The sequence below is a fragment of the Nerophis lumbriciformis genome, linkage group LG02, assembly GCF_033978685.3.
Source record: "Nerophis lumbriciformis linkage group LG02, RoL_Nlum_v2.1, whole genome shotgun sequence".
NCBI lineage: Eukaryota > Metazoa > Chordata > Actinopteri > Syngnathiformes > Syngnathidae > Nerophis > Nerophis lumbriciformis.
Window position 1 is genome coordinate 16,825,881 of NC_084549.2, and position 27,903 is coordinate 16,853,783.

At 37.9% G+C, this 27,903-nt stretch overlaps 1 protein-coding gene and 1 long non-coding RNA gene across 2 annotated transcripts in view; one reads left to right on the forward strand and one right to left on the reverse strand.

Moving 5' to 3' along the window:
- The window catches only part of cnnm1 (cyclin and CBS domain divalent metal cation transport mediator 1), a 42,960-nt gene extending 27,755 nt beyond the window's left edge, over positions 1-15,205 (forward strand). Inside the window, exons 4-10 of the mRNA XM_061947804.1 lie at positions 1,118-1,287; positions 3,459-3,558; positions 5,486-5,628; positions 5,694-5,937; positions 9,669-9,773; positions 11,354-11,455; positions 13,828-15,205. Of these exons, the coding sequence (XP_061803788.1) occupies positions 1,118-1,287; positions 3,459-3,558; positions 5,486-5,628; positions 5,694-5,937; positions 9,669-9,773; positions 11,354-11,455; positions 13,828-13,907 (944 nt within the window). The 3' untranslated portion in view covers positions 13,908-15,205. The remainder of the gene's footprint in view (positions 1-1,117; positions 1,288-3,458; positions 3,559-5,485; positions 5,629-5,693; positions 5,938-9,668; positions 9,774-11,353; positions 11,456-13,827) is intronic.
- Positions 1-18,635, reverse strand: part of LOC133595387 (uncharacterized) — a 50,196-nt gene extending 31,561 nt beyond the window's left edge. Inside the window, exon 1 of the long non-coding RNA XR_009814602.1 lies at positions 18,069-18,635. This is a non-coding gene — a long non-coding RNA (uncharacterized lncRNA). The remainder of the gene's footprint in view (positions 1-18,068) is intronic.
- Positions 18,636-27,903: the final 9,268 nt, after the last annotated feature.

Here is a 27,903-nt window from a genome sequence, read left to right on the forward strand (position 1 = left end):
ATTCAGCAAATGCACAACTCTGGTCAATGAGCAAAATAGTACACGGAAAAAGAAGAATATTTACCTTATTTGGCGCTAGTATCAAACTTATTCTAATTACTGATGTGACAACAAAAACTGACGTCAAACGCAACTCTGACTTCTTTCCGTACGAGCGATCACTCAGGAGCACGAGTGTTAATGTCGTCGACTAATAATTTCCGTCTTATTTATCGTCGTCAACCTATTTTCCCATGACTGAAATAAGAAGCTAACTAATGAAAACAAATGCACGTTGACTACGACAATGACGAAATTAACTGACATTTTAGTCAACGAATATAAACGAGACGGAAATATTGACAGAAACGAAATCCAAATATATTTAATTTCGTCTTGTAGATGGGCTGTCCAATCACAGCTCTTAAAACATACAGGAAGTGAGTTACAAAGGAGAGCCAATCAGATACTTTTATAGTTTTCTTGACTAATTGATTGTGTAATTTTAGTTAACTAAAATGTTGTGTAATGTTGACTAAAACTAAATAAATTTAGATGACTAAGATTTGACTAAAACTAAAATAGATTTTCATCAAAAGACTGACAAACTAAATTTAAAAATACACAATAATTTATTAAGTCAGGCTCATGACCCAGTAAGTTGAATTATGCGGACACATTTGTTACTGGACACTTTCTAATTCGCTTCTGCGTTGGAGACTTTGTATATGTAAGTAATGTGCAACTATAAGTATTTGATATTTGTTTATATTGACACATGTGCTGTTTTAGACTGCAACATAGTTTATTTGAAGACATGTATTAAGTATGTCTAGCTTGTGTGCTATTGTATGCTGTGCTGTTGTGTAGCTGCTAAACTTGACTAAAATAGAAGAAAAGACTAACGTTGGGTGTTTATTGGAGGACATTTAGATGTTCACTGGCTGTACAGCTTTGTAGAAGTAAACACGCGGTAGGACTGCTTGTATCTGAGATTTTACATGCAAGCCAATGTTGTTTTTTTGCGTTTATCAATTTTAGATCAGGACACTCCTGATATTTAGGTTGAACTCCACACTGTGCCAGCGTAAATTGCGTCTTTTACGTTGTATTTCTTCCCCCCCTTTCTAACTGTCAGAGGTGGAGCCTTTCAGGCGGTGTCACCTGTCTGAGAAGATCCTGCTCCGTCTCATCAAGCATCCCAGTGTGGTGCAAGAACTCAAGTTCAACCCCAAGAACAAACACGCACCGCAACACTACCTCTTCCAGAGGAACAAACCTGTCGACTACTTTGTCCTCATTCTGCAGGTAAACGGACGCCGTGCTGACTTTAGCAGAACATCCTTAAAAAGCCATTCTGGATTTATTTCTTAAGTATAAGCTGAATTTGCTAAAGACTATTCTTTTTTTTTTTTTAACAATGTTAAGAATTGTCAAGTGTGTACATTAGATTAGCTTAAATGTTATTTTTGATATTGACATAAACTAATGGAATCATTAATGCAGTGTTTTTCAACCACTGTGCCGCGGCACACTAGTGTACCGTGATATACAGTCTGGTGTGCTGTGGAAGATTATGTAATTTCACCTAATTGGGTTAAAAATATTTTTTGCAAACCTGTAATTATAATCCGCAAATGTGCTGTTGTTGAGTGTCTGTGCTGTCTAGGGCGCGGCAGAGTAACAGTGTAATACTCTTCCATATCAGTAGGTGGCAGCAGCTAGCTAATTGCTTTGTAGATGTCAAGAACATGGTTTGTCATGATCACAATATGCAGACGACAGCGGGAGGCAGTATGCAGGTAAAAAGGTATCTAATGCTTAAACCAAAAATAAACAAAAAGGCATTGAAGCTGAGGGATGGCTATGCAAAACTAAACTAAAATTGAACTGGCTGCAAAGTAAACAAAAACAGAATGCTGGACGACAGCAAAGACTTACAGCGTGTGGAGCAGACGGCGTCCACAAAGTGGATAGGAGTGCAAGACAAGAACTAAAACACTACACACAGGAAAACACCAAAAACCTCAAAATAAGTCACGGTGTGATGTGACAGGTCGTGACAGTACACCTACTTTGAGACAAGAGCTATGGTGATGCATGGTTGGTCATGGTTTGAATTCATATCCAACAATTGCGAGAACGACTTTTTACTGTCAATATCAGCTGCTGAGTTTCATTTTTTAAAGTTTTCTGCTGGTGGTGTGCCTCTGGATTTTTTTCAATGAAAAAAAAATGGATGGATGAAAAAAAAATGTGCCTCAGCTCAGAAAAGGTTGAAAAACACTGCATTATTTTTCAAATTTCAGATTGGACTCGTGGCTTTCAATGTTTCTTTTTTACATGTCCACCTTTTCTCATTCAAAGCATGCAGGAAAATTGACCAACATTACCTGTTTTTTTTTTGCCACTGAACTGATTAGCATGTTGCTGTGGATGTTAGATTATAGAGTATTATTTTTTTGTAAGTGTAATTATGTGAACCTTACAGGCCTGGCCTTAACGGGTTAAAAAAATCAAAAATATAATTAGTTATACATTCGTCCCACATTTAATGATAATTGGTTCCAAAAAGGAATTTACACAAAGTATTCACGCTCTGACTGGTTTGGTCAAATCCACTGGCCAATATTATTGAAGTATTTATATTTTTAATGTATTTAGCCATGAAAATACTTAATTTAGGATAAAAAAAATAGTAGTGCATGCTTTAAATAAAAAATAAGAACATTGATAAAAACTCTGCAATGTGGGGAAGACTCAATATTTGAAGCATGATGTGGCAAGGGGTGACTATATATGTATATTTATAAATATATATATATATATATATATATATAAATAAAATACATACATACACATATATATGTATATATATATATATGTATATATATATATATATATATATATATATATATATATATTTGTTTTTGCGAAGCCATCATTGCTCTTCGGGATTTTGAGTACAAATGTTTTTTCTTTTATTCTTTTTTTTAATTATCTGACACTATTGAAAAATACAATTAAAATTGCTAAAACATTGCTGCCAATCATTGACCCATTCCAGGGCCTAATGACAATAATAAGAAAATACTGCATTCTATGTATTTTATGGAAATAATAATCACATTTTTTTTTTAGATAAAATTAAAAAGAACATTTTTAAGTTATGTCAATATACCGCCATCTAAAGGCTTAAAAAGATGTAAAATATATGACTAATTTATGTGTATATTTCTGGCAGAAATAGTTTTGAAAGATTGACTTATACAAAATATGTTTTACAGTATTTTTTTGGTCATTTGATATTTTGGGAAGCTATTTGAAAAAAATAGTTTTTGTACAAAACCCTACTAAATCCAATAAACACTACTCACCCTGTATTTACAATGCAGCCTGAACATTCCCTGGCTGCTCAATTCAATGATGAGTCGATGGGCTGGTGACATTGTTAGTGAACATGCGTGCTGGTGTTGCAGGGACGAGTGGAGGTAGAAATCGGAAAGGAGGCCCTCCGCTTTGAAAATGGAGCATTTTCCTACTACGGCATGCCAGCACTCATCCCACCCCTGCCAGTCGGTAAGTACACCCATGGCAAATGTCAATACATGCACACTGCAAGCTAATGGCCATGTTGAGCAAATGATAATGAAGGGGGACTAATTGGCCAGCACTGTGCTGCACGTCTTAATCCCAGCAAGGCAGAGCACACAGGAGCTGTGGGAAGAAAGTAATTAAAAAGAGGAGATTGATAGAGAATTTCCCAGTGGAGGAACTCAACCTGGCTGGGATTACGCTGCATGTGAGTGCTGAGCGAGCAGAAAAGTTATGTCTTCAATGATGTGTTCATATTTTGCTTTTCAGCGGTAGGCTTAAAGTACTGTAATACCAGAAACTCAATTTAATTTCACTTACTCCTAATAGTAGGACTGTCAATCAATCAAGTAATGCAGATTGGGAACAGGAGAACTCAACCGACCCAATACAGTTTTACTTTGAGCATCTCTACTATGAAAAGTAAAGTTGCATCACAAGTTGTGATGTCAACCTCAGATTTGTGTGGATTTTGATACCATTTTTAAGTAAGTAGTCATGGAATGAATCTGTTCCAGAGTCAAATTGTTGCCGTCGTAAAAAAAATGTTTTAATGGTAGAGGCAAAGCTTCAAGTAGCATTTGACCATTCCTATGCAAGTGTAAAAATAAGCTAACTTTTGCATAATTACCAATCAAATATATGCTGTATTGTATTATCAAATTAGTATCAAAAAAAGCTTTCGTAATGAAGACACAAATTAAGTAGTATTGGCTGATACCGATATTGCTCTGACACGATATCGGCACAAATCCTACATACTTATATTATTTTGCAGTGTGGAATGTTAGAAAAGTCTTGGTCAAGGGAAATTACTCCGAGAACAATGGTAGGTATAAAAAAACTATTATTAACCGCCGGGAATGGACTTATGTTGTCTTAAGCTTGAAGTGGACTCGTAATTAGATTTTTTGCAAAACATAGTGGCCACAATGTTTCATTAAGTTAAACTCATGACGCAGTATGTTGAATGATGCGGACACGTTTGTTACCGGATACTTTCTAATACGCTTCTGCCTTGGAGACTTTGTATCTGTCGGAAATATGCAACTATAATTATTTGACACTTGTTTATATTGACACATGTGTTTCCATCTAGCTTGTGTGCCATTGTTCGCTTAGCTGTTGTGTAGCAGCTAGCTCCTAGAACCCTATAACCTACCATGTTTTACTTTTTGTAAATGACTTGACTAAAATCGGATCAGGACACACTTGTTGTGCACCCGCCCCTGGATGTCGCATGACTATCTAAAGGAGTGGAGAGAGAGAGCATTCGTTCATGCGCTGTGTTTTTTGTGATACAATTGTAAAAATGTTGAATGATGCGGACACGTTTGTTACTGGATACTTTCTAATACGATTCTTCCTTGGAGACTTTGTATCTGTAAGTAATATGCAACTATAATTATTTGACACTAGTTTATATTGACACATGTGTTTTCATCTAGCTTGTGTGCCATTGTTCGCTTAGCTGTTGTGTAGCTGCTAGCTCCTAGTAGCCTATAACCTACCAAGTTTTACTTTTTGTAAATGACTTGACTAAAATCGGATCAGGACACACTTATTGTGGACCCGTTCCTGGATGTTGCAAGACTATCTAAAAAGAGTGGAGAGAGAGAATATGTTCATGCGCTGTGGTTTTTGTGATGCAATTGTAAAAATAAGTTAGCCACCGTATAAAAATAATGACTCACCCTTTGATGAATTGTGTACAAGGACATGAATGGGGAGGCTTTATTTGCACATTTTGCTGCTGCCAGTGTAGGGAAACGGGTGCCTGCAACACAATAAGTTCCATTTCCTGTTCTATGGCTGTCATCACACTTTGGTGAAAAGTCAGATAAAAAGTACTTGTGGAGTTTACATATTAAATGTTGGAGTTTTGCATGACTTAGAGGACTTTTTTTTGCAGGTCAGAGGTATTGTTCTCGCAGCAGTGGTCTGAACCAATCAGAGTTGGTGCTGAGCGGCGGCAGCGTGGGTCAGCTCTCAACAGGAGGGTTCTACCTACCCGACTACTCGGTCCGACAGCTTACAGACCTGCAGGTTATCAAGGTGACATACAGGAAGCATTGGACCTTTGCAACTATCGAGTACTGAAGCGGTCCACCTTCCTTCAGATATTGAGACCCCACTACCAGAACGCCCTGGCAGCCACAAGAATGGACAGCTCCCCTCAGACACCAGACCCAGTGGATGGAGACGCGAAAGGGAGGCCGCCCATCCCTGAGGCCCGCTCGCACAGCATCGCCCTCTCCCTCACCAACGCACACACCCGCCTGGGGCTGGCGCGCCTTGCACAGCTCCATCCCCACGCAGGCCTGAGATACACCTCACATCGTAATGAAAGAAATCGGATTGTTCGTAAGTTGCTGTTAATTGACCCGGTCATTTATGTTTAAAATTATCGGCAAAACTGTATGTGTTTTTATTTTATTGAACTAATTAAATAATTTAAAACCAAATACATTAGTATAAAGAATTTTCAATAATATTCAATCATTATGATCTTGTTGGCATTTGTTTTAGTTAAATAAACACAACAGTGCATTTTAAATAGTTTTTTTATTGAATTAATTAAATGAATTAAAACAATATACATGAATAAAAAATGTTTTAAAATTAATGTTATGAATATAGCATTAACTCAATTACCAGTGTATTTGAAAAAAATTGCATTTTATTGAATGAAATAAATTCAATAAAACAATATCATATACATTAATAAAAAAATATTTTGAATAACATATATGTAACATGTAATAATCAGTTTGCAAGTAGCATTTAACACAATTAAGTGTAGTTTTGTAATTACATTTTACTGAATGAATGAATTAAAACAATAAACATTAATAAATGACTGTGTACTTTTTATAATTTTATATAAATAAGTCAATGAATTAAAAGAATGATCAATAAGAAAAAGTTTTCGAAATAACATGTTATAAATATATTGTGGGCAGTATTTGATTTTAATAAACAGTGTATTTTAAATAAATTGTGTTTTATTGAATTAATGAAAATAATTAAAACAAACATTTATAAAAATATTTAAAATAATATTAAATGAATATGTAAAAAATATTATGCATTCTGTAATTATTTTTAAGTTTAATTATTACAATTAACGGTTTATTTATTAATTATATTTTATTAAATGAATTAGTTAAAACAAACATTGATAAAAAAATATTTTTTATGATACTGCATCAATATGTAATACATATTTGTAGGCATTATTTATTTTAGTTGAATCAATACAATTGACTGTATTATTTTTTAAATGTTATTGAATTAAAATAGTATACATTAATTAAAAATATTACAATTATATGCAATACATATTTGTTGAAATAACACAATTAACAGTTTATTGTTGATTGTATTTTATTAAATGAATGAACGCAATACATAAATTATTTAAAATAATTTATAGGCATTATTTATTCGTGTTAAATTAACAGCAAAGTTAATAAAATAAAACAGTTTAATAAACAAATAAGATCATGAGAAAATAAAATATAACTACCAAATAATTTTTAAAAGTAAAGAAAATTGTCGCCATGGAATACTTTGATAGAAATAATATTCTTACATTATTTCATTAAATAAATGCAGTGCAATTACTTGAAAAAAAGTATTTGCAATCCTAAAAATAAAAAATATCTAATACATTAATAATATTATTTTTTATACAAGTTTATTTATTTTATTTCTGCTTGTATTTTTTTATTTGGGTTTTATGATTGTATGTTTTTTCTTCTGCGATATGGATCCCCCTGGTTCTGAAATAACATGACTTCTACATATAAATAAGTATATAAAAATTATATTACAAAAAACATTTGTATTTTTGTTTTTATATACAAATTTAATTTAACAGATTTCTTAGGCAATCACCCAATGTAAGGTTTATCCCAACAGCTGCCTTAAATTACCACTAATTACGAAAACATTTTTTTTGGTTAATACACCATTATGTAGGATCTATTTATTCAAAGTGATTGTTTTAAAGCAAAAACAGTTATTGTTGCTATCTTTGAATTCCTTTTTTTTTTTTTTTTTTTTTTTTTTTTAATGTCCTGTCCAGCTTCTCAGGCAAATCATATAGTTGATGTAGATGCCCATGTCGGCTGTTCAGATTTACTTTACAAAAGAGAAGTGTAGGATACTTCTCTTGTTGCCTTATTTGTATTTGACTTTATTAAATGTATTTATATTATCATTTAGTGCAGCCGGGCCGGAGCAGGAGGGGATAGAAAGAGAAAAAAAAAGAAGACAGAGGGGGAAATTGTGGGGACAAGAGGGGGATTAGACAGAGAGACAAAAACAACAACAGCAAACAACAACAACAACAACAATAGAGCAACATCAGCAAATATGACATGTACAAATATGATGGTAAAAGTAATAGCAAATAAGCAATTAGCGAAAAAAAAATAATAATACAGAAATGACAATGAGCATTATTACACTACAAATGGATCAATACAAATACCAATAGAAATAGCGCTATTGATAATGAACAATACCAATAATTTACCTTTATTATCAACAATACAGTTGTTTAAATGCAACAATACATATACGTAATGATAACTTGAGATACGAAAGAATGCAGAAAAATGGAGGGGGAGAAAGAGAAGCAACCTACATTAACCTTGTAGATTGTTATAGTCACAATAGGTTAAGCTTTGTCAGTGTGCCATGTGTTACACCCAGTTTACCCTAGGGCAACAACGTTAATATATGTTTGATGAAACGTGATTATGTGCATGAGTGTAAGTATGCATATGTACTTGTATATGTACAGAATGTGTATATGTGTTTGTACAATGAATGTATATGTACAGAATGTGTATATGTGTTTGTACAGTGAATGTATATGTACAGTATGTGTATGTGTATGTTTGTATATTGAATGTGCGTGTGGATGTACGAACATTAGGTAGGTAAATATGTACTGTATTTGTGTATGTATGTGGGAGCGTAGGTACCTATGTACGTATGTGAGCATATGTGAATTTGCATGTACAATACAATCGACTCCCAGAGTGCGTGGGAGCCAGAGCACGGCCCCATCACCCCCGAGAGCCCAACCCACAAACAGGAGGCGTGGTGCCCAGGGAACCAGGGACCACCGCCCCCACGCAGCCAAGCCGGCCAGCGACAGGAACCCCAGAGCCCGACCCACCGTACCGCCCACAAGGGCCAGCAGCAGGCCGCAGACAGACGCACCCGGCAGAGGACAGGGCACGAGAAAAGCAGGGGACAGCCAGACCCCAAGCCAGCGAGAGACCACACCCCACACGGCAGAAAGGCGAGACGCCCCGCCCGAGGGACCCAGAGACTCCCCGCAACCGGACGGGAAGACCGCCCCCGCCCCACCGGCAACCGGGCCCCCACGAGCCCACCCCCCACCCCCGGAGAGCGCGGCGAGGCCAGCCCCCGGCCACCCCACCCAAACCGGCCGCCGCAGGACCACCCAGGCACAGGGCCACGGGAACCACCCACCCCACCCGCAGGGACCCCAACGATGGAGATGGAACAACCAGCAACCGCCCCGCCGAGCTATCTTTGAATTCCTAGTATTACATTAACTTTCATTCCTGAAGAGAAAACCCTACTTTTAGAGGTTGAATGCAAAGACTTGCATACTGAGCATTATTATTGTTATGATGATGGAATGTTTGATCCAGCTTGTGCATGTCTACATAATATTGTGGCTAGAGGGTGTATATTACTTCTGTAGCAAGGCATCCCAAATCCCTCTTTAATTATCACTCATAGTACCTGCAGTATAGGCAAGGTAAAGTCAAAAATCCCCATTCTGACTCATCATGCAAACAAAACAAGGTATTGAGCAATCTGCTCTGCTTTGTGAGGCTTAAAGGATTTCCCACAAGCCATCTGTCCTGTGCTGCGTGGAAACACGTCCCCTTGCTGTGTGTGAGTAAGAAACATCCGCAGACAGATGGTTCTCCTGCTTGTCAATACCAGGCACTGATCTCATTCATCTGGGAGTCTCATTGCACACATGCCCTCCGTGTGAATTACCATCATTTACCTGGTAAATAGTCCTATTCTCCCTACAGGCAGCAAATCAGACGGCCAGAGGAGTCCCAACGACACAGTGTTCCTTCGCATGGATGACATTCCCTACATCCAAGAAGATCGACCAGAGAATTATGGAGAAAATGGTCAGACTTGTTCACCTCACTGACACACTGAATCTTAATGCACCACATTACACTTTAACAGACAAAATGTGAACAAATCAATATTATTACCTCATCAAGCAGTGTCATTTCTGTATTAAGGGGGTTCTTTTTTTTCCTTTTTTTTTTAAAAGTATAAAACATCATACAGTTGAATTATGTAAAACTATTATACGACTAATAATTAATTGTTAAATTTAATATATATAGGTCAGGGGTTGGCAACCCAAATGTTGAAAGAGCCATATTGGACCAATAATTTAAAAAAAATCTGTCTGGAGCCGCAAAAATTTTTAAAGCCTTATATAAGTGTTATAATGAAGGCTGGCGCAAATATTCGTTGACAGAATATTGAATTTTAATTTTTATTCGGCACATTTTTTACAACATTAGAAAACATTAGTAAAACCGAGGCTTCTCAGAGGGTGAGATAACTCCTGGAAATGACTGTCTTAGAATGGCCAAAGGTATAGATGTGTGTGTCCAAGTTAAAGGCAACAGCAGGCTGTCTTCTAATGGATTTATTACAATCTTTGCAAGATGAGTAACATTTGCTGTGGTCTGGAACAACATGGCACACAAACAGCTATTAGAAATGCAGCCAATATTACATACAGATAATGTGTCATGAGACATGCAAATATAAATTAAATACACAGAGGACATAAATAAAGGGAATTATATGAGCTCAAATATACCTACAAACGAGGCATAATGTTGCAATATGTACATACAGCTAGCCTAAATAGCATGTTAGAAACGATTAGCTTGCAAATACGCCTGATTAGCACTCCGACAAGTCAATAACATTAACAAAGCTCACATTTGTGCATTCACGCACAGCATAAAACATTTAGTGGACAAAATGAGACAAAGGAGTGGAATAGAATAAGTCTTTCTGTGGCAGCGTCCGAGAAAGTTGTACATGTAAACAAACTACGGTGCATTCAAGGACCGCCAAAATTAGTAGGACAAAACGGTGCTTGCCAAATACTCTCATCAGTGAAGCATGTTTAATATAAACAGTGGGATTTCTAATAATTAGTAAGGTTTGTGTCATGTTTGTCCTCCTGCAGAAACCACATTAAAACAAAACATATTTTACCCCCATTTTTTTCATTTTAAAAAAGCTCCACTAGGGCGGCACCCGACTCTTTAGCGCCACAGCTTACCCCAATATAGGGTAAAAGTTTGGGGTTAGGGTTAGCCCCTAACCCACTTAAATATGAGATTGAAAAAAACCCAATAAACTGGCCATTTTATATTCGGGGTTGAGCGATTCATACATACGTGCCAAACAAGCTTTTCTTCTTGTCACTCACAAAAAGTGAGGGGGGAAAAAGTGTAACAAAGGTTGTTAGCAAGTTTGCAAACAGGAGGAATTATTCTGCTCTTCTGAGGAGAAATGTGATCCATAGCAGCTAAGAAATATGATATAATGATCATAAATATATTTGAAAAAGAGGGATTGTCTTATATTCAGGTCAGTGCGGATGGTTCACACTAAAAAGTTTCTTTAAAATATTGAACCTGTTTTTCCACTTTATTTCTCCCCCTCTCAGATGTGCCTACGGACTCTCAGCCATCCACCTCTCCTTACGTCAGCTCTCGCTCGCTCTCCAGCTCGGAGGAGAACATCGGAAAGAAGCTTTTGCGTAAACTGAGTGAGTGTGTGTCATCAGCCGCGTCATCGCTCCCACACAAGCCATCTCGCGGCGCCTAAATTTTCGGGTCGGAAGTGGCACTCGGTGAGTGCGGTATCTTAGCAACAGGTGTTGGGTTCATGGCAACCCGCTCAGACGCTAATCCAATTTCATCACTCATTTATTTGGAGCATCAGTGGTTGTTTTCTGGTTTTAAATGTTACCGATACTTCACATTTTTTAAATATGATTCAATATTTACATTTATAATCAGACAAAAACACAGGATGGGGTTTTAACAATATCAACTAAATATCAAAATGTTTTCCTACCACTGACTCTGAATTAAAGACTTTAGTCCTTAAAGTTAATAATAAATACAAATTATCGATGTAACCACTGTAGTATCGACCATACACTGATACTATACTTGGTATTGTTCTTGTCAATGTTTGTATTGATCTGCCCACCTTTGTTTACATTCAAAAGCCCTAGCTTAGCATGTCTTCCTACGGCGTGTAGTGTAGCATGTTTAGCTAATAATATCTGTAAGAAACAGTTTATTTGCCGCCATGGAGGCCAGGATTGCTGACTTAGAAGTGGCTTTGCACTGAGGTGGCACGTTAGCCGCTAGCTTGCTAGAATGTGTCAATTTAAAAGTATTAAAAGTTCTATCGTAGGCCCTAATAACAAATGTGTGAAAAAACTGTGCAATGGTGAGGGGCCTCAGAATAAAATTCTGCTGACATAATCTGAATGTGACATTGGAGCAAAAATGTACATCAAAGCATAGCCAATACATGATATCAAGACCAGTGATTGTCAAAGAGTGCAGCACCATTAGTGGTATCCCAAAGAATCACTTGATTAAAGTACAGTGTTTTATGTTCCTATATTTAAACAGTGTTACTGTTCAAACTGTGTGGAATGTTACAGTGGCAAAAAATAGTAAATACACATGTTAAATAAAACCCCTGCCTTGTTTTTAATAAATACCTAGGCCTACTATGCTACTGTATTTTAATGTTGGTCATTATGGTAATACATGGAGAGCCAAGTGTTTTTCTGAGGTGGTACTTAGTGAAACATTTTTGAGAACCACTGTTTTAGACCACAAGGAAGTGTTTTACATGTAGATTAAAATCCTCATAGGTCCCCTCTGATTAAAATCACGCAAGCAAGTCATTTCAACGCGATAAATCGCAACTAAACAAAATCAATCTTGATTTGACAAACTGACAATCATCTGACTTTGGAGTTTTCAGCTTTAGGTACTCCACTGTATTTGTTTCATCTTATTCTTACTAGTGCAGTCAAATGATTAATTCTTTGAATCAGAATAATAACATTTCCGAGGTGTGTCTATTAAAATCATGTTTTCTTTTTTTACAAATGATGACAGATGTGAACAAGAGCATATATTGTCTATGTATGATGATGTAAATGAGGTGTGGTTGTAATGTATAAGTATGTGTCAATTGGCATGTTATGCCTTTACTTAATCTGATTACATACTATAGTATAATTTTATTGCATGTTTTTGTATATTTTTAATTTAGGTAACCAGGGACTGCAGATAGAAATTAGCTATTTGGCTATAATCTGGTGCAGAACATATGTCTTTGAGCTTAATGTCTAACTGAATTTTCCCTTCAAATAAAGACTCAACTAAACTAAATTGTGATTAATCATGATCACAGTAAATTACTTGCTTGCATAATCCAAATACATTTCTAAAATACCTCAGTATTTTGACACAAATGAAATGTTACTGTTAAAGTGTCATACAAAAACACTTTAAATGTTTTACTAATAGGACTATCATAAATAACGAGTTAACTCGTGAGATGAATCACACCAAATTATCGCATTAATCATGGATATACGCAGAAATAATTTAATTTATTTTTGTATAATTTGTATTACTAATTTTTTTTAATAGTTTAGTTTGACTGTACATCGTAACCGTGGACGGTTACCTGAAAGGCTGAGTGTTGCAAATAATAATGGCGCATTTAAGTAATATACTCAAAAAATGTCCCCGACAATGAAATTGCATTTATGTCCAAATATTGGGCTAGTTTTTAATTTATTTTAAATTATGCAAACGAGTAATGACCTGTAATTAATCATGATTAATCCAAGTTCAAAAGTGTGATTAATCTGATTAAAGAATAATCTTTTCACAGCACTACTAAATATACGTCATTTATTTTCTCAAAGCGCAGTAAGAGTTTAATCTAAAGTCCTATCAGGGTGTATTTTGAAGTGATATTTACCAACTCTTATTTGACATATGCATTGACCACTGATGATAAGAATGTGTAATATTCCATCCGATTTGTTTTGTTTTTTTGGCTCTATAGATGTCAACATGTTCTCCTTGTTTCTAGGTAACAAAAGGAGGAAATGGAGTCGGGATGGAGAGAAGAGTTTGGAGGAAGGAGTGGAGCACCCACCGGCAACAAGCTAGCACAGTAATGACACACCTCTTCATTCCCATCTCATCTTAACGACTCCCTGGATGTCCCACACCTCCCTGCAGGAGACGGAGCCTTTACCATGTGCTGTAGTTACCAGTGTACTCAGGTCCCGACTGTTCCAGATCTGCCTCCCTTAGCACCTTCTGTGATTGCAGATTGGAAAAAGGAACTAAAAAGGTGGGAAATAGCACAGTATTGGAATAATCAGCCTTACACTGGGAAACTGAACTACAGCCTCCAATAGAAGCAATAAAACACCAGCAAAACATTAGTATAGCTTATATAATTATAGCCCCTTTCACACAGATCCTGAAAATAAGTTGCCTTTTACACAGAACTCAGCAACGTTGCCCTTGTGACAGCGCCAACGTGGAATGGAAGAGTTGGAATTGTCGACCTACACTGCAAATTATTTGCCACTTGTCAAGATTTTTAATTGTGTTTCTAGAAATGTCCCTAGTTTTAGGAGCTATTTACTTATTTTAAGTCATTAACCTTACAGCAGGGGTGTCAAACTCATTTTCGGGGATGGCTGTAGCCTATCTCAGCTGCATTCGGGCAGAAGGCGAAGTACACCCAGATCAAGTCGCCACCTTATTGCAGGGCCAACACCGATAGGGCCCTTTTCCACCAAGAGTTCAGGAACCTCTAGTTAAACATGACCAAAGTGTGGCACGCAGGTTAAATTCGGCCCGTCGGGTCGTTTTGTTTTGCCCACCAAAGGGTGGATACCAAATTAAAATACATATTTATATTTAACTCTTTCAAGCTGCACAAACATTGATGGCGGGTCTACAAGGATACACTGTAAAAAAAGTCATTAGATTTTACTCTAAAAACCTGGCAAATCAGTTGCCAAAAATGTACCATAAAATCATCAGTGGTACCAATTTTCTATTTACAGTAATGCACTGTAAAAACAGGTAGAATGTAGATTTTACTGGAAAAACTGGCAGCTCAATCACCAGAATTTTGACATAAAAACAACAATGGTACGGTTTTTCAATTTGCAGTAATAACACCGTAAACTTTATGGTAAAACTAGTGACTGAGTTGCTAATTTTTTAAATGGTAAAAAATATAGATTTTTTTTTCCAAACTGTTTACGCAACCCTGCTCTAGAGGTTCCTGTAGAAGTGTGTGGTTTGCAGTGTTGGGTTAATTACTTAAAACCAGTAACTAGCTACAATTAGGGCTGCAACAACTAATCGATTAAAATCGATTATAAAAATAGTTGGCGATTAATTTAGTCATCGATTCGTTGGATCTATGCTATGCGCAGAAGCAAATTTTTTTTTAATACGTTTTTTTTAAAAATAAACCTTTATTTATAAACTGCACCATGTACAAACAGCTGAGAAACAATTTTTAAAATAGGTATGATGCCAGTATGCTGGGTTTTTTTTTAAAATAAAATACTGGAAAGGATAGAAATGTTGTTTCTCTTTTATCCGATTATTAATCGATGTAATAATCGACAGATTAATCGATTATCAAATGAATCGTTAGTTGAAGCCCTAGTTACAATTACTAGTTACTTTATTTCACAAGTAACTCAGTTACTAACTCAGTTACTTACACCAAAAAGTAATGAGTTACTGTGAAAAGTAACTAGTTACTTTCTTTTTTTAAAAAGCTCCCATTAATGCCCTTTTAGCCTTCATTTCAGTACTGTTATTGCACTGGAGAATAATACAATCTGTTGATCAACTTGACATGCGTTTGCATTCACTGAACTCTGCTAAGCAATGTGGTCTACATAAAGTTAAAGTTAAAGTTAAAGTACCAATGATTGTCACACACACACTAGGTGTGGCGAGATTATTCTCTGCATTTGACCCATCACCCTTGATCACCCCCTGGGAGGTGAGGGGAGCAGTGGGCAGCAGCGGTGGCCGCGCCCGGGAATCATTTTGGTGATTTAACCCCCAATTCCAACCCTTGATGCTGAGTGCCAAGCAGGGAGGTAATGGGTCCCATTTTTATAGTCTTTGGTATGACCCGGCCGGGGTTTGAACTCACAACCTACCGATCTCAGGGCGGACACTCTAACCACTAACACACAAAGACAAATATATGTTTCAAAGGGCCAATTTGTTTCAGGCCAGAACAAATTGACAAAACTATTTTAAATAGCTGCAACATAACATGCATAAGTAACAAACAGCATAATAACAACATAGCTGTAAGCCTGGCTTCACCTAAGGAAGGCATTGACATACACAAAGCCTAACCAGGCAGATTTGAATTGTTGTTTTGGGCAGTAGACGGGATCTTTGATCCAAGACACAAGTTACATTTAACTAAAATGTTCTTTTCTTTGTGCTCGACAAAAAAAAAGAAGTGAGAATATCTCCATGTTAAGACACTCGAGTGACTGCGGCTCCGTTGTTAGTAAACACAGACACGCCCCCCCCCCCCCCTTCCCACACCCACACAGAGCTCGCCTCCTGTGACACAAGAACGACACTGCAGCGCTCCAATAAAACACACTCAGATCTTCTGTTTCTAGCTGATACTACATAAAAAATAACGTAAAATAACGCAGTAACGGTAAATGAGTTACTGAATATAAAAAATAACGCGTTAGATTACTAGTTACCGCCAAAATTAACGGCGTTAGTCCCAACACTGGTGGTTTGTGTTTCCACCGCATTTCACAGTTAAGGCCAGGGTAGTTTATCCCATACTTGCCAACCCTCCCGGATTTTCCGGGAGACTCCCGAAATTCAGCGCCTTTCCCGAAAACCTCCCGGGACAAATTTTCTCCCGAAAATCAGGCGGACCTGGAGGGTCCGCATGGAGCAATGTTGTTGTAATATATTGAGTTGGAGGCAATAAACCGGCGAGGTGATGAAGTACGTCTCTTTACTGTCGACTTCAGAACAGACTCACACACTTGACGTCAGGTGCGCAACACCACGTAAATCGTTGGCCAACCAAAAAGTAACCCCAGTACGCTATAGCCAACATTCACCAGGAGATGGCAACAGACAAACATAGATCACTCTATTAAATTCCTCCCCTTTTAGAATTGTAGAATTTACTCAAAAGAAATAAACAACCCAACCAAAAAATGCAGCAGCTCAATTAAAAAACTGTACTTAAGCCACATTCTTTTTTTTTAATTTTTTTAATAGTACTGAACTCTTAACCCTCATTTGTAAACAATAACATGCTTATTATACAAACAGTATTTGTACATCTTTAACACAGATTTTTATACTGTCTTCAGAGATTCAGTTTTTTTGGTGGTACTCGAAACCTTTCTGGGTACCTGCGGATCACTGGTGGGGTTTTTGTTGTGGGTGATCTAGGTTCTGATGATGGCAACTCAGCAGCCCTTGAATCTGGTTCAATGATGACACTAGTTTGTGTCTGACTCACTGATGGTCCTGGTGATGGAACTGAAACAGCACTGTCCAGTTGTACTGATGGCACTGGTGGAGACTAGATAACTGGCAGTCTCTCCATGTTTTCTCGCCATGGTAACATGTGATCCATATGCACTGTGCGCTGTCTCTGTCCCTCTTGATATATATATATATATATATGTATATATATATATATATATATATATATATATATAAGAAAATACTTCACTTTCAGTGAATTCTAGCTACAATATATATATATATATATATATATATATATATATATATATATATATATATATACACAGTATATATATATGAAATACTTGACTTGGTGAATTCTAGCTGTAAATATACTCCTCCCCTCTTAGCCACGCTCCCACCCCCCGAAATCGGAGGTCTCAAGGTTGGCACGTATGGTTTATCCAAATCAGGCTGATGACGTATGGAGGGGTGGTTTTCAATATATTTCTACACTGATACCATGTAAATACAACAGACAGTCACAGTTATTTTACTAAAACGTAGGTAAATAAAATACGAAGTAATAATATACAAAATCATATAATTTATAAAATAGAGTGTACCGAATTGTCATAAAAAGAGTCAGAGTCGTCCTCTCGGTAAATGATGAATTCATCAGGGTCAGGTGCGTTAGCTTGTTAGCATTAGCATTCAGTTCACTCGGGTTCAGGCTAATAACTACACAAATGGACTGTCACTGGCTACTTTTCCAACATGTAATGAAGTAAATAGTTGTTATTTAATGTTATTTACCTTAGTTCCAGTCGTGTGCAGCCTCCTTTTTGCCCTACATTTATCCAACAAAGTCAGAGTAGTAAACAGCTGAGGTCGCCGCTTCTCGTAGCTTTGGGTATTGAAATGAAGCTTGGAAAAACTAATAAACAACAATAAAGTGCGTAAAAGACTACGGCTGAGTAAAAACACTGCGTTCGTTCTTCAGCACAAAGATGCCCCACATTTCGAAAGCTCCTCTCGTTCTTCTTTCGCTCCGTTGTCAAGTTAAGTGTAATAGAAATACTCTGGAAATAAACAAGTCGTCGAGCATATTGTAATGGCGGTCGTGTGTTTGAAAAATAAGTTTTAGGACCGCCCCCAACTGCGTTCAACCAATCAGCGTTCGACACCACAGCCCGCCCCCGGGACAGGTTCATGGTCGCGGTGGAAAAGGGCCTATTCCCAGGTGCATAGAGGTGGGAGAGTTTTTTTTTATTTGTATTTTTTTAATTATTTTTATAAACCTTTATTTATAATCTGCAGCATTTACATACAATCAAGAAATAATAATAATCAAAACAAGTACAAAAACAGTACAAAACAGCGCCAGGGGGTTGTAAACTCAATAAAGTAACTAAAATAGAATGCAAAAAAAAATATATATATATATATATATATATATATATATATATATATATATATATATATATGTAACAAAGGCTCACACAAGTTCCATAAATAATCCAAATTTGGAGCACAGCATCATAGTTTTCACAGCTTTTTGGTTGTTAGAGGTAGAGAGCGTTTTCAAGTAGCGTTCTAATTATTTTTTTAAAGCACAAAAAACAGGTCGGGTATTGAGAAACTTCCATCCATCCATCCATTTTCTACCGCTTGTCCCTTTTGGGGTCGCGGGGGCTGCTGGAGACTATCTCAGATGCATTCGGGCGGAAGGCGGGGTACACCCTGGACAAGTCGCCACCTCATCGCAGGGCCAACACAGATAGACAGACAACATTCACACTCACATTCCCATACTAGGGCCAATTTTTAGTGTTGCCAATCAACCTATCCCCAGGTGCATGTCTTTGGAGGTGGGAGGAAGCCGGAGTCACAGGGAGAACATGCAAACTCCACACAGAAAGATCCCGAGCCCGGGATTGAACTCACGACCTTCGTACTGTGAGGCACATGCACTAACCCCTGTTCCACCGTGCTGCCTGTATTGAGAAACTTACATTTATGAATATAAAACTTAGCCAATAGTATAATGAGGTTGCAAAGGTAAAATTCCTTTTCACATTTTTTTTCATAGAGTGTAAATCCATCCATCCATCCATTTCCTACCGCTTGTCCCTTTTGGGGTCGCGAGGGGTGTTGGAGCCTACCTCAGCTGCATTCGGGCGGAAGACGGGGTACACCCTGGACAATTCGCCACCTCATCGCAGGTCCAACACAGATAAACAGACAACATTCACACTCACATTCACACACTAGGGCCGATTTTTAGTGTTGCCAATCAACCTATCCCCAGGTGCATGTCTTTGGAGGTGGGAGGAAGCCGGAGTACCCGGAGGGAACCCACGCAGTCACGGGGAGAACATGCAAACTCCACACAGAAAGATCCCGAGCCCGGGATTGAACTCAGGACTACTCAGGACTTTTGAATTGTGAGGCACATGCACTAACCCCTGTCCCACCGTGCTGCCCCAGTGTAATTCCAAATAGCACATATTTAAAACAAAGCACAAATTTGTCATGAATATTGTCCAGGATGCAACGACAGATGCCCTGCCATAGTGATCGAGGGCTTTCACAAGTCCAAAACAGGTGGTAAACAGTCTCTGGATGTATGTTACATAAGGTGCAGGTAACATCAATGTCCTTCTTGTATCTAACCATATGGAGGTGAGAGATAGCCAGAGTACCCACGAGCCCCGAGATCGCACCCAGAACCTTCTTATTGTCCAATCCAATCCAATTTATTGGGAGAAACTAGCACTAACCCCTGTTCCACCGTGCTGCCTGTAATAAAACATGTTAAATTGAATAAAATCAATAAATATATTAATTAAAAATATATATATTTTGTTTGTGGGGCAACGCGATGATACAGGGGTTGGTGCGTGTGCCTCACAATATGAAGGTCCTGGGTTCGATCCTGGGCTTTCTGTGTGGAGTTTGCATGTTCTCCCCGTGACTGCGTGGGTTCCCTCCGGGTACTCCGGTTTCCTCCCACCTCCAAAAACATGCACCTGGGGATAAGTTGATTGGCAACACTAAATTGGCCCGAGTGTGTGAATGTGAGTGTGAATGTTGTCTGTCTATCTGTGTTGGCCCTGTGATGAGGTGGCGACTTGTCCAGGTTGTACCCCGCCTTCCGCCCGAATGCAGCTGAGATAGGCTCTAGCACACCCCGCAACCCCGAACGGGACAAGCGGTAGAAAATGGATGGATGGATATTTTGTTTTAGGCCCTCGCTGGAAAAAGTTTGGACTCCCTGGTTTCACTACATAAAATGCTCAGTTGTGCGTAAAAAGGGCAAAGACGGCGTACTGCTGGAGCTCCCGCTATTTCGCAGCATCCTTGTAATAGCGGTGTTCCTTCTGTGTGAAATGCACAAACAAATAAATGCAGGATGCAGCAAATTCACAGGATTTCTGTGTGAAAGGGGCTCGTATACGGAACACGTAATTAATAATAAATAAATAGCAATACATCCTATGTATATTTAGTGAGCAGTGTAAAAGGTGCTAGTCATTGCATTTGTGAATCACTTCATCTCTGTCAGAGCATGTTCTCGAGACGCATATTGTCCCGAAAAGTTGGTGAATATTTGTAGAAAATGTACATATTTTACATTTGTTTTCTGCAGTTATTTTTTTGAAATGATGGCATTTTATAGCATGTTCTTGAAAAAAATGTAGTATTCTTATAGTCTCTCCGTTAGATTGCCAGTAGAGATGTGACAAACAACTCACGAATCGATTCAAAAGTGATTTTCGTAATATATTATTTGGTATAAAAAATTTAATAAAACCTTTCCAAAACAGATATGTAAAAAAACAAAAAACAAATAAAAAGAATAAATCAGCGAGCAAGCACGGAAATGGCCTAAAAAATCGCTTTAAAAAGATGTATTTAGATTCTTGAAAATTATGAATCGATTCAGAATCTTAATACAAAATATTATTTTGATATAAAAAAAAATTCAGCACGCCTATATACCAGTGCTCAAAACTTTGCACGATGTCCTACTAGAACATGAGAACATGTTGACAGTATGCATGAGGTCAAAGCAGCAAATCCAATGACATTATGGATTTATTAGGAGGCAGTTTTGCACAGCTGCCAAACCCTCGCCATAATGGTGCCATAAACTGCCCACGTGAAGATTACTGCCATACTATTATTGGACACACGTTCTACAGATTTTAAAAAAGAAGAGCCATATTGTCTTGAACTTGAACGACAAATAATTGTAACTCCCACAGCCTTTAAAAGGGGTTTGCACAATTTTCAACATGTGTACGGCATATATATCATGTTTTATATTACCAAATAGGCAATGAAAAAGAGCAATATATATGTACAGTATATATCATCAGACATAAGTTGGTGCACACAGGTGGCTGATAACACTACTACTATGATACTGTCGTCGCCATAACAACAGTTGTACACTTGATAAACAGTGGAATCCCCAAAGGCAAGCAACAATTTGAAGTTTCACCAAGAAGATGCTCAAAACTTCAGTTTAAACCGCTGTTGTCCAAAATCAGACTCATGTGGGGGGGGTTTTCCCCAAAAAAAGAGCAGTTTTGACATATAAAGAAAATATATTAACTTTCAAAGCAGTAAGACTATCCAAAGTAGCACAAATTTGTACAAACCCCAAAACCAGTGAAGTTGGCACATTGACGAGTCCACATTTCAAATTGTTTTTGGAAACTGTGGACGTCGTGTCCTCTGGACCCAAGAGGAAAAAACTATCCGGACTGTTCTAGGCGCAAAGTTGAAAGCCAGCATCTGTGTTGGTAAGGGGTGTATTAGTGCCCAAGACATGGGTAACTTACACATCTGTGAAGGCACCATTAATGCTGAAAGGTACATACAGGTTTTGGAGCAACATATGTTGCCATCCTAGCAACGTTATCATGGACGCCCCTGCTTATTTCAGCAAGACAATGCCAAGCCACGTGTTACAACAGCGTGGCTTCATAGTAAAAGAGTGCGGGTACTAGACTGGCCTGCCTGTAGTCCAGACCTGTCTCCCATTGAAAATGTGTGGCGCAATATGAAGCCTAAAATACCACAACGGAGACTGTTGAACAACTTAAGCTGTACATTAAGCAAGAATGGGAAATAATTCTACCTGACAAGTTTCAAAAATTGGTCTCCTCAGTGCCCAAACGTTTACTGAGTGTTGTTAAAAGGAAAGACCATGTAACACAGTGGTAAAAATGCCCTTGTGCCAAATTTTTTGCAATGTGTTGCTGCCATTAAATTATAAGTAAATGATTATTTGCAAAATAAAATTTAGTTTCTCAGTTCGAACGTTAAGTATCTTGTCTTTGCAGTCAATTCAATTGAATATAAGTTGAAAATGATTAGAAAATCATTGCATTCTGTTTTTATTTACAAATTACACAACGTGCCAACTTCACTGGTTTTGGGTTTTGTATTATTTTTACATGGTTGACTTTATTCTACACGTGACAATTCCTAACGTTGAATCGCCTTTACAGTATGCGTTTGTCATTTTTACATCATAGCCCTTTCAACTCTGATAGGCCCCTCAGGGAATTTTATTTAAATAAAAAAAGAAAAGAATAGAATGACATATACAATAGAAAAACGCATTAGAATATGTTTTGATGGTCGCTGTTCACATATTTTAACTTATTCCAGCGTCAAAAGTATTGCCAAATCACTGAAACTCCTAGGTTTGAAAATACATTCCTATATAATATAAACAAAATATTGCTTTGTTCTATAAACACCTAAATGCTCATTCTAATAACATACATTATTTATTTTCAACAACCAAAAAGTTACAGCAGATGATCAAGTACTTTCAAAAACACATACATATATCTTTTTTGGCCTGTAAGGAACTTCCAGAATACAGTCGTCCCTCGCCACATCGCGCTTGAAATTTTCCGGCTTCCCCATATTGCAGATTTTTTATCTTTTTAAAACATATCTTACACATTTTTTTGGCCTAAGTTATGCATTTTCAAGCATAAAATGGCTAAATGAGATTAAAAAATATTAATAGTATTGGCCACTTGAGGAGACCAAACCAATCAGAGCGCTCTGTTCAGTAACGTGACCACTGATTGGCTCAGATCCGGCAGCGTTACTATACTGGATTTAAAGAGTGTAAAGGGGACTAAAGGCTGTTATTTCATATCTAAATGGCTCTTATAATGTTGGAAGGTGCATAGAAGGTTGTAAATATTTTTTATGCTACATTGATGAAAATATTTGACTTATAATTAATGATTCTTACTTCGTGGAAATTTGTTTCTTGCGGTCAAAAAACTCGGGTGTAAAAAGATTAGGCAAGAAATCTTATTTTTAGGTTGGTTTTGCACATACAACGGGTAGCAAAATTTGACAGGACACAATAACGTCCACTCTTGCAACTGATGACAGTAAGACTCACAGCTTAGAATCAGCTGACCACTATACACCAAAGCGGTGGTAGTAGTAGTAGTAGTACTAGTAAATAGGGATGTCCCGATCCAGGTTTTTGCACTTCCGATCCGATACCGATATTGTTTTTGCACTTCCGACCCGATACCGATACTGACCGATACTGGCCTATCCGAGCATGTATTAAAGTTTAAAGTTATTTAGCCTACTTAGTTGTCAGAATCATGTTGAAAAGGGTTTTAGTACTCTTGATAACAACTAGCCAGCTGAATTAGGGGAGTTTGAATAATACACAATGGTTGGTAACAAGAAACTGACCTGTTTATTCAAGGATAAACACAAAATAGACAAAATTATACATGACAAACAGAAATGGCATCATTGAACTAGGGCTGGGTGATATGGCCTTTTTTAAATATTGCAATATTTTAAGGCCATATCGCGATACACGATATATATCTTGATATTTTGCCTTAGCCTTGAATGAACACTTGATGCATATAATCACAGCAGTATGATGATTCTATGTGTCTACATTAAAACATTATTCTTCATACTGCATTAATATATGCTACTTTTAAACTTTCATGCAGAGAAGTAAATCACAACTAAAAAAATCACTATTTTTTTCATACGGTGTTGATCTGGAAATGTTTGCCTCTGCATTTTGATGGTGTGGGCGTGTGGCACCGAATGGAGATAAGCGTCTCGACAGACGTTACAATATTTGAACAATGATGACGAAAACTGTTTTCTCTGTCGTGTCCGTGTGTCGAAAATTGTTATGCGCTTATTTTTTTATTTGATTTTGTGGGTGGCATAGATTTGCCGTGCGCAGAGGACACTTGAACAGTGCGCAATTGCACAGGCGCGCACCTTAACGGCTGCGCTAGCATCACAGCTAACGTTAGCCATGCTGCTACCTCTCTGCTCGGAGACGGCGTATACGTATGTGACGTATGACGTGACAGTATGTGACGTGTGTAAGAAGGTGCGCTTGCTGTCTGTGAGAAGGAGAGACAGGAAAGAGCGAGGAGAGCCTGTCGTGTAATGCCAGCAGCTAAAAGCAACTGCGTGAGAATCCACAGACCTGTGGATGTGTTGAAGGTGTGCTGGAAAATGCGGAACGGAAATTAGGGAGCAGCAGAAAAGTGGAATGTATTATTTAAATCGGTGCGTTGGAAAACACGGACCGGAGTTTTTTTTTAAACTGGATCTGAATCGGCATTTTCCCATGCCTTGCCGATACGCATTTTTTGGCAAATATCGGCGGCCGATCCGATCCAAATATTGGATCGGGACATCCCTACTAGTAACAGCGGTTAACTAACTTGCTTAACTATCAAAGTGTGACTTATTATTTCTGACTTGACTCTTGGACAGATAATTTCTATTTCTTCCTATGGGAAAAAATAATCCTGAATTCCAACGAGTATCCAAAAAGTGATTGTGCTTGCTCTTCGAGGTTCCACTGAATTATTCTAACAAATAATGCCCCTGAAAAAGAACACCTGTAAGTGCAAAAATAGTTGTGCTTTTATTGGCGTCTTTAACAGCGACACGATTTACTTTCCTACACAAGTCCAAATGGTGACATGGAAATGAGTTTCCATTAACAAAACGATCTATGTTTGGCATCAAAAACACATCCTAATGGGACATAGTGTGTTAGATATCAATATGTGAGTCCACAGTCCATTATAATAACACCACCATGCATCTTTTTAACAACACATAAGCCTGTTTTTTTTTCACTGAAGCTGCCTACAGACAAATTAACAATAAGCTAACAATGTTTGGAGAGGAAACGTGCTATTTGCATGTTTGTTTGTGCTGCCTATACGTTCTAGACTGTGCATGATGGGGTAGGGGTGCATGCGTAGGATAACCTTCTCCCAAATAGAAACTCCCATTGTGTATAAACCTCACTCAGACTTGATGAAACTGCTGTGTTTCCTATATTCGCCATTGCCATAAGGAAATGGAGGGAGTTTAAAAGTTACATGACAGCCTGACAGGACATTTAAAGCCATAGGAAGCCAGAAGGGTGGTTATGAAGTCATATTTTAAAACAAGAATAATGAATGCTGAAGTTCACTTGCAGTTGATCTGCTTTGAAAAAAAGCTTGAAAGTCAGAGCAATATAAGAGCAGCGCAATATGACGCAGACATTTACGTCAAGATCTTTTAAAGCAAACATGAATGCAGTTTACTTGGAGCCAAGCCAGTAATCCATCCTGCCTGCAAGGGGAAAAAGTGCAAAAAGATACTGCTTTGCTCGGCGCTGGGCGTTGACCTCGCTGTAAAAACTTGGGGCCTGATTTACTAGAAGTTTGCTCGTACTAAAAGACGTGCAAACTCGATAAAACGTGTGTGCGAAGTGGATTGCGTCTGTTAAGTGAGCATAATAAGGCGTGCAATCCATTTTGCGTCTCTGTCTTCATCAAAACACCCACAACACCGGGAGGAGAAAATTATACAGCACGCGCTATGTGATTTATCAACTCATCACCATTTTGGGAGCACTATTTAGCATGTTTGAAAAGGACGTGCAAAGACACACCATGGACAGAGAATCCGATGTGTAAAATTCAACATATTTGAGCTGTCGGAAAAAACAATTATTAGACACACCGTCTATTCAGCAATATCCTTTTATAATTTCATAGCTGCTGGATGACTTAAAGGGGAACATTATCACAATTTCAGAATGGTTAAAACCATTAAAAATCCGTTCCCAGTGGCTTATTATATTTTTCGAAGTTTTTTTCAAAATTTTACCCATCACGCAATATCCCTAAAAAAAGCTTCAAAGTGCCTGATTTCAACCATCGTTATAAACACCCGTCCATTTTCCTGTGACGTCACATAGTGAAGCCAACACAAACAAACATGGCGGAAAGAACAGCAAGCTATAGCGACATTAGCTCGGATTCAGACTCGGATTTCAGCGGCTTAAGCGATTCAACAGATTACGCATGTATTGAAACGGATGGTTGTAGTGTGGAGGCAGGTAGCGAAAACAAAATTGAAGAAGAAACTGAAGCTATTGAGCCATATCGGTTTAAACCGTATGCAAGCGAAACCGACGAAAACGACACGACAGCCAGCGACACGGGAGAAAGCGAGGACGAATTCGGCGATCGCCTTCTAACCAACGATTGGTATGTTTGTTTGGCATTAAAGGAAACTAACAACTATGAACTAGGTTTACAGCATATGAAATACATTTGGCAACAACATGCACTTTGAGAGTGCAGACAGCCCAATTTTCAGCAATTAATATATTCTGGAGACATACCCTCATCCGCTCTCTTTTCCTGAAAGCTGATCTGTCCAGTTTTGGAGTTGATGTCAGCAGGCCAAGGAAGCTAGGGTCGATAGGGGGTTTAGCTCGCTCGTCTGCGGGAACAAACTGCCGCCATCACTTGCCGTGCTACCGAGGTCCTTTGTCCCTGAATTGCTCACACACTCCGGCAGATTCAATGGGGGTCTGGCGGCAGATTTCTTTGACTTTATCGTTGGAAATGCATCTGCTTTGAGTGTCGCAGGATATCCACACATTCTTGCCATCTCTGTCGTAGCATAGCTTTCGTCGGTAAAGTGTGCGGAACTAACGTCCAATTTCTTGCCACTTTCGCATCTTTGGGCCACTGGTGCAACTTGAATCCGTCCCTGTTCGTGTTGTTACACCCTCCGACAACACACCGACGAGGCATGATGTCTCCAAGGTACAGAAAACAGTCGAAAAAAACGGAAAATAACAGAGCTGATTTGACTCGGTGTTTGAGAAAATGGCGGATTGCTTCCCGATGTGAATATTAGAAAGGCGTTTAATTCGCCAAAATTCACCCATTTAGAGTTCGGAAATCGGTTAAAAAAATATATGGTATTTTTTCTGCAACATCAAGGTATATATTGACGCTTACATAGGTCTGGTGATAATGTTCCCCTTTAAGGGACTGATTAAAACAAATTAAATTGATGCGTTTTGGTGTACTTTTTTCAATGACGTTTGTTTTTTCACACAGAATATATACTATTGACATATATCCTGTATGATAAAAAAAACTATTTCTGGATGTATGCAATTTTTTGTGTCTTGAGCACATAAATGCAGCCTCCCTCCCGTGCACCTTCAGCATAAAAAAAAACAAAACAAAAAAAGTGGTGTCAATGTAGATGCACTGCACGACTGCTGCTAAATAAAAAG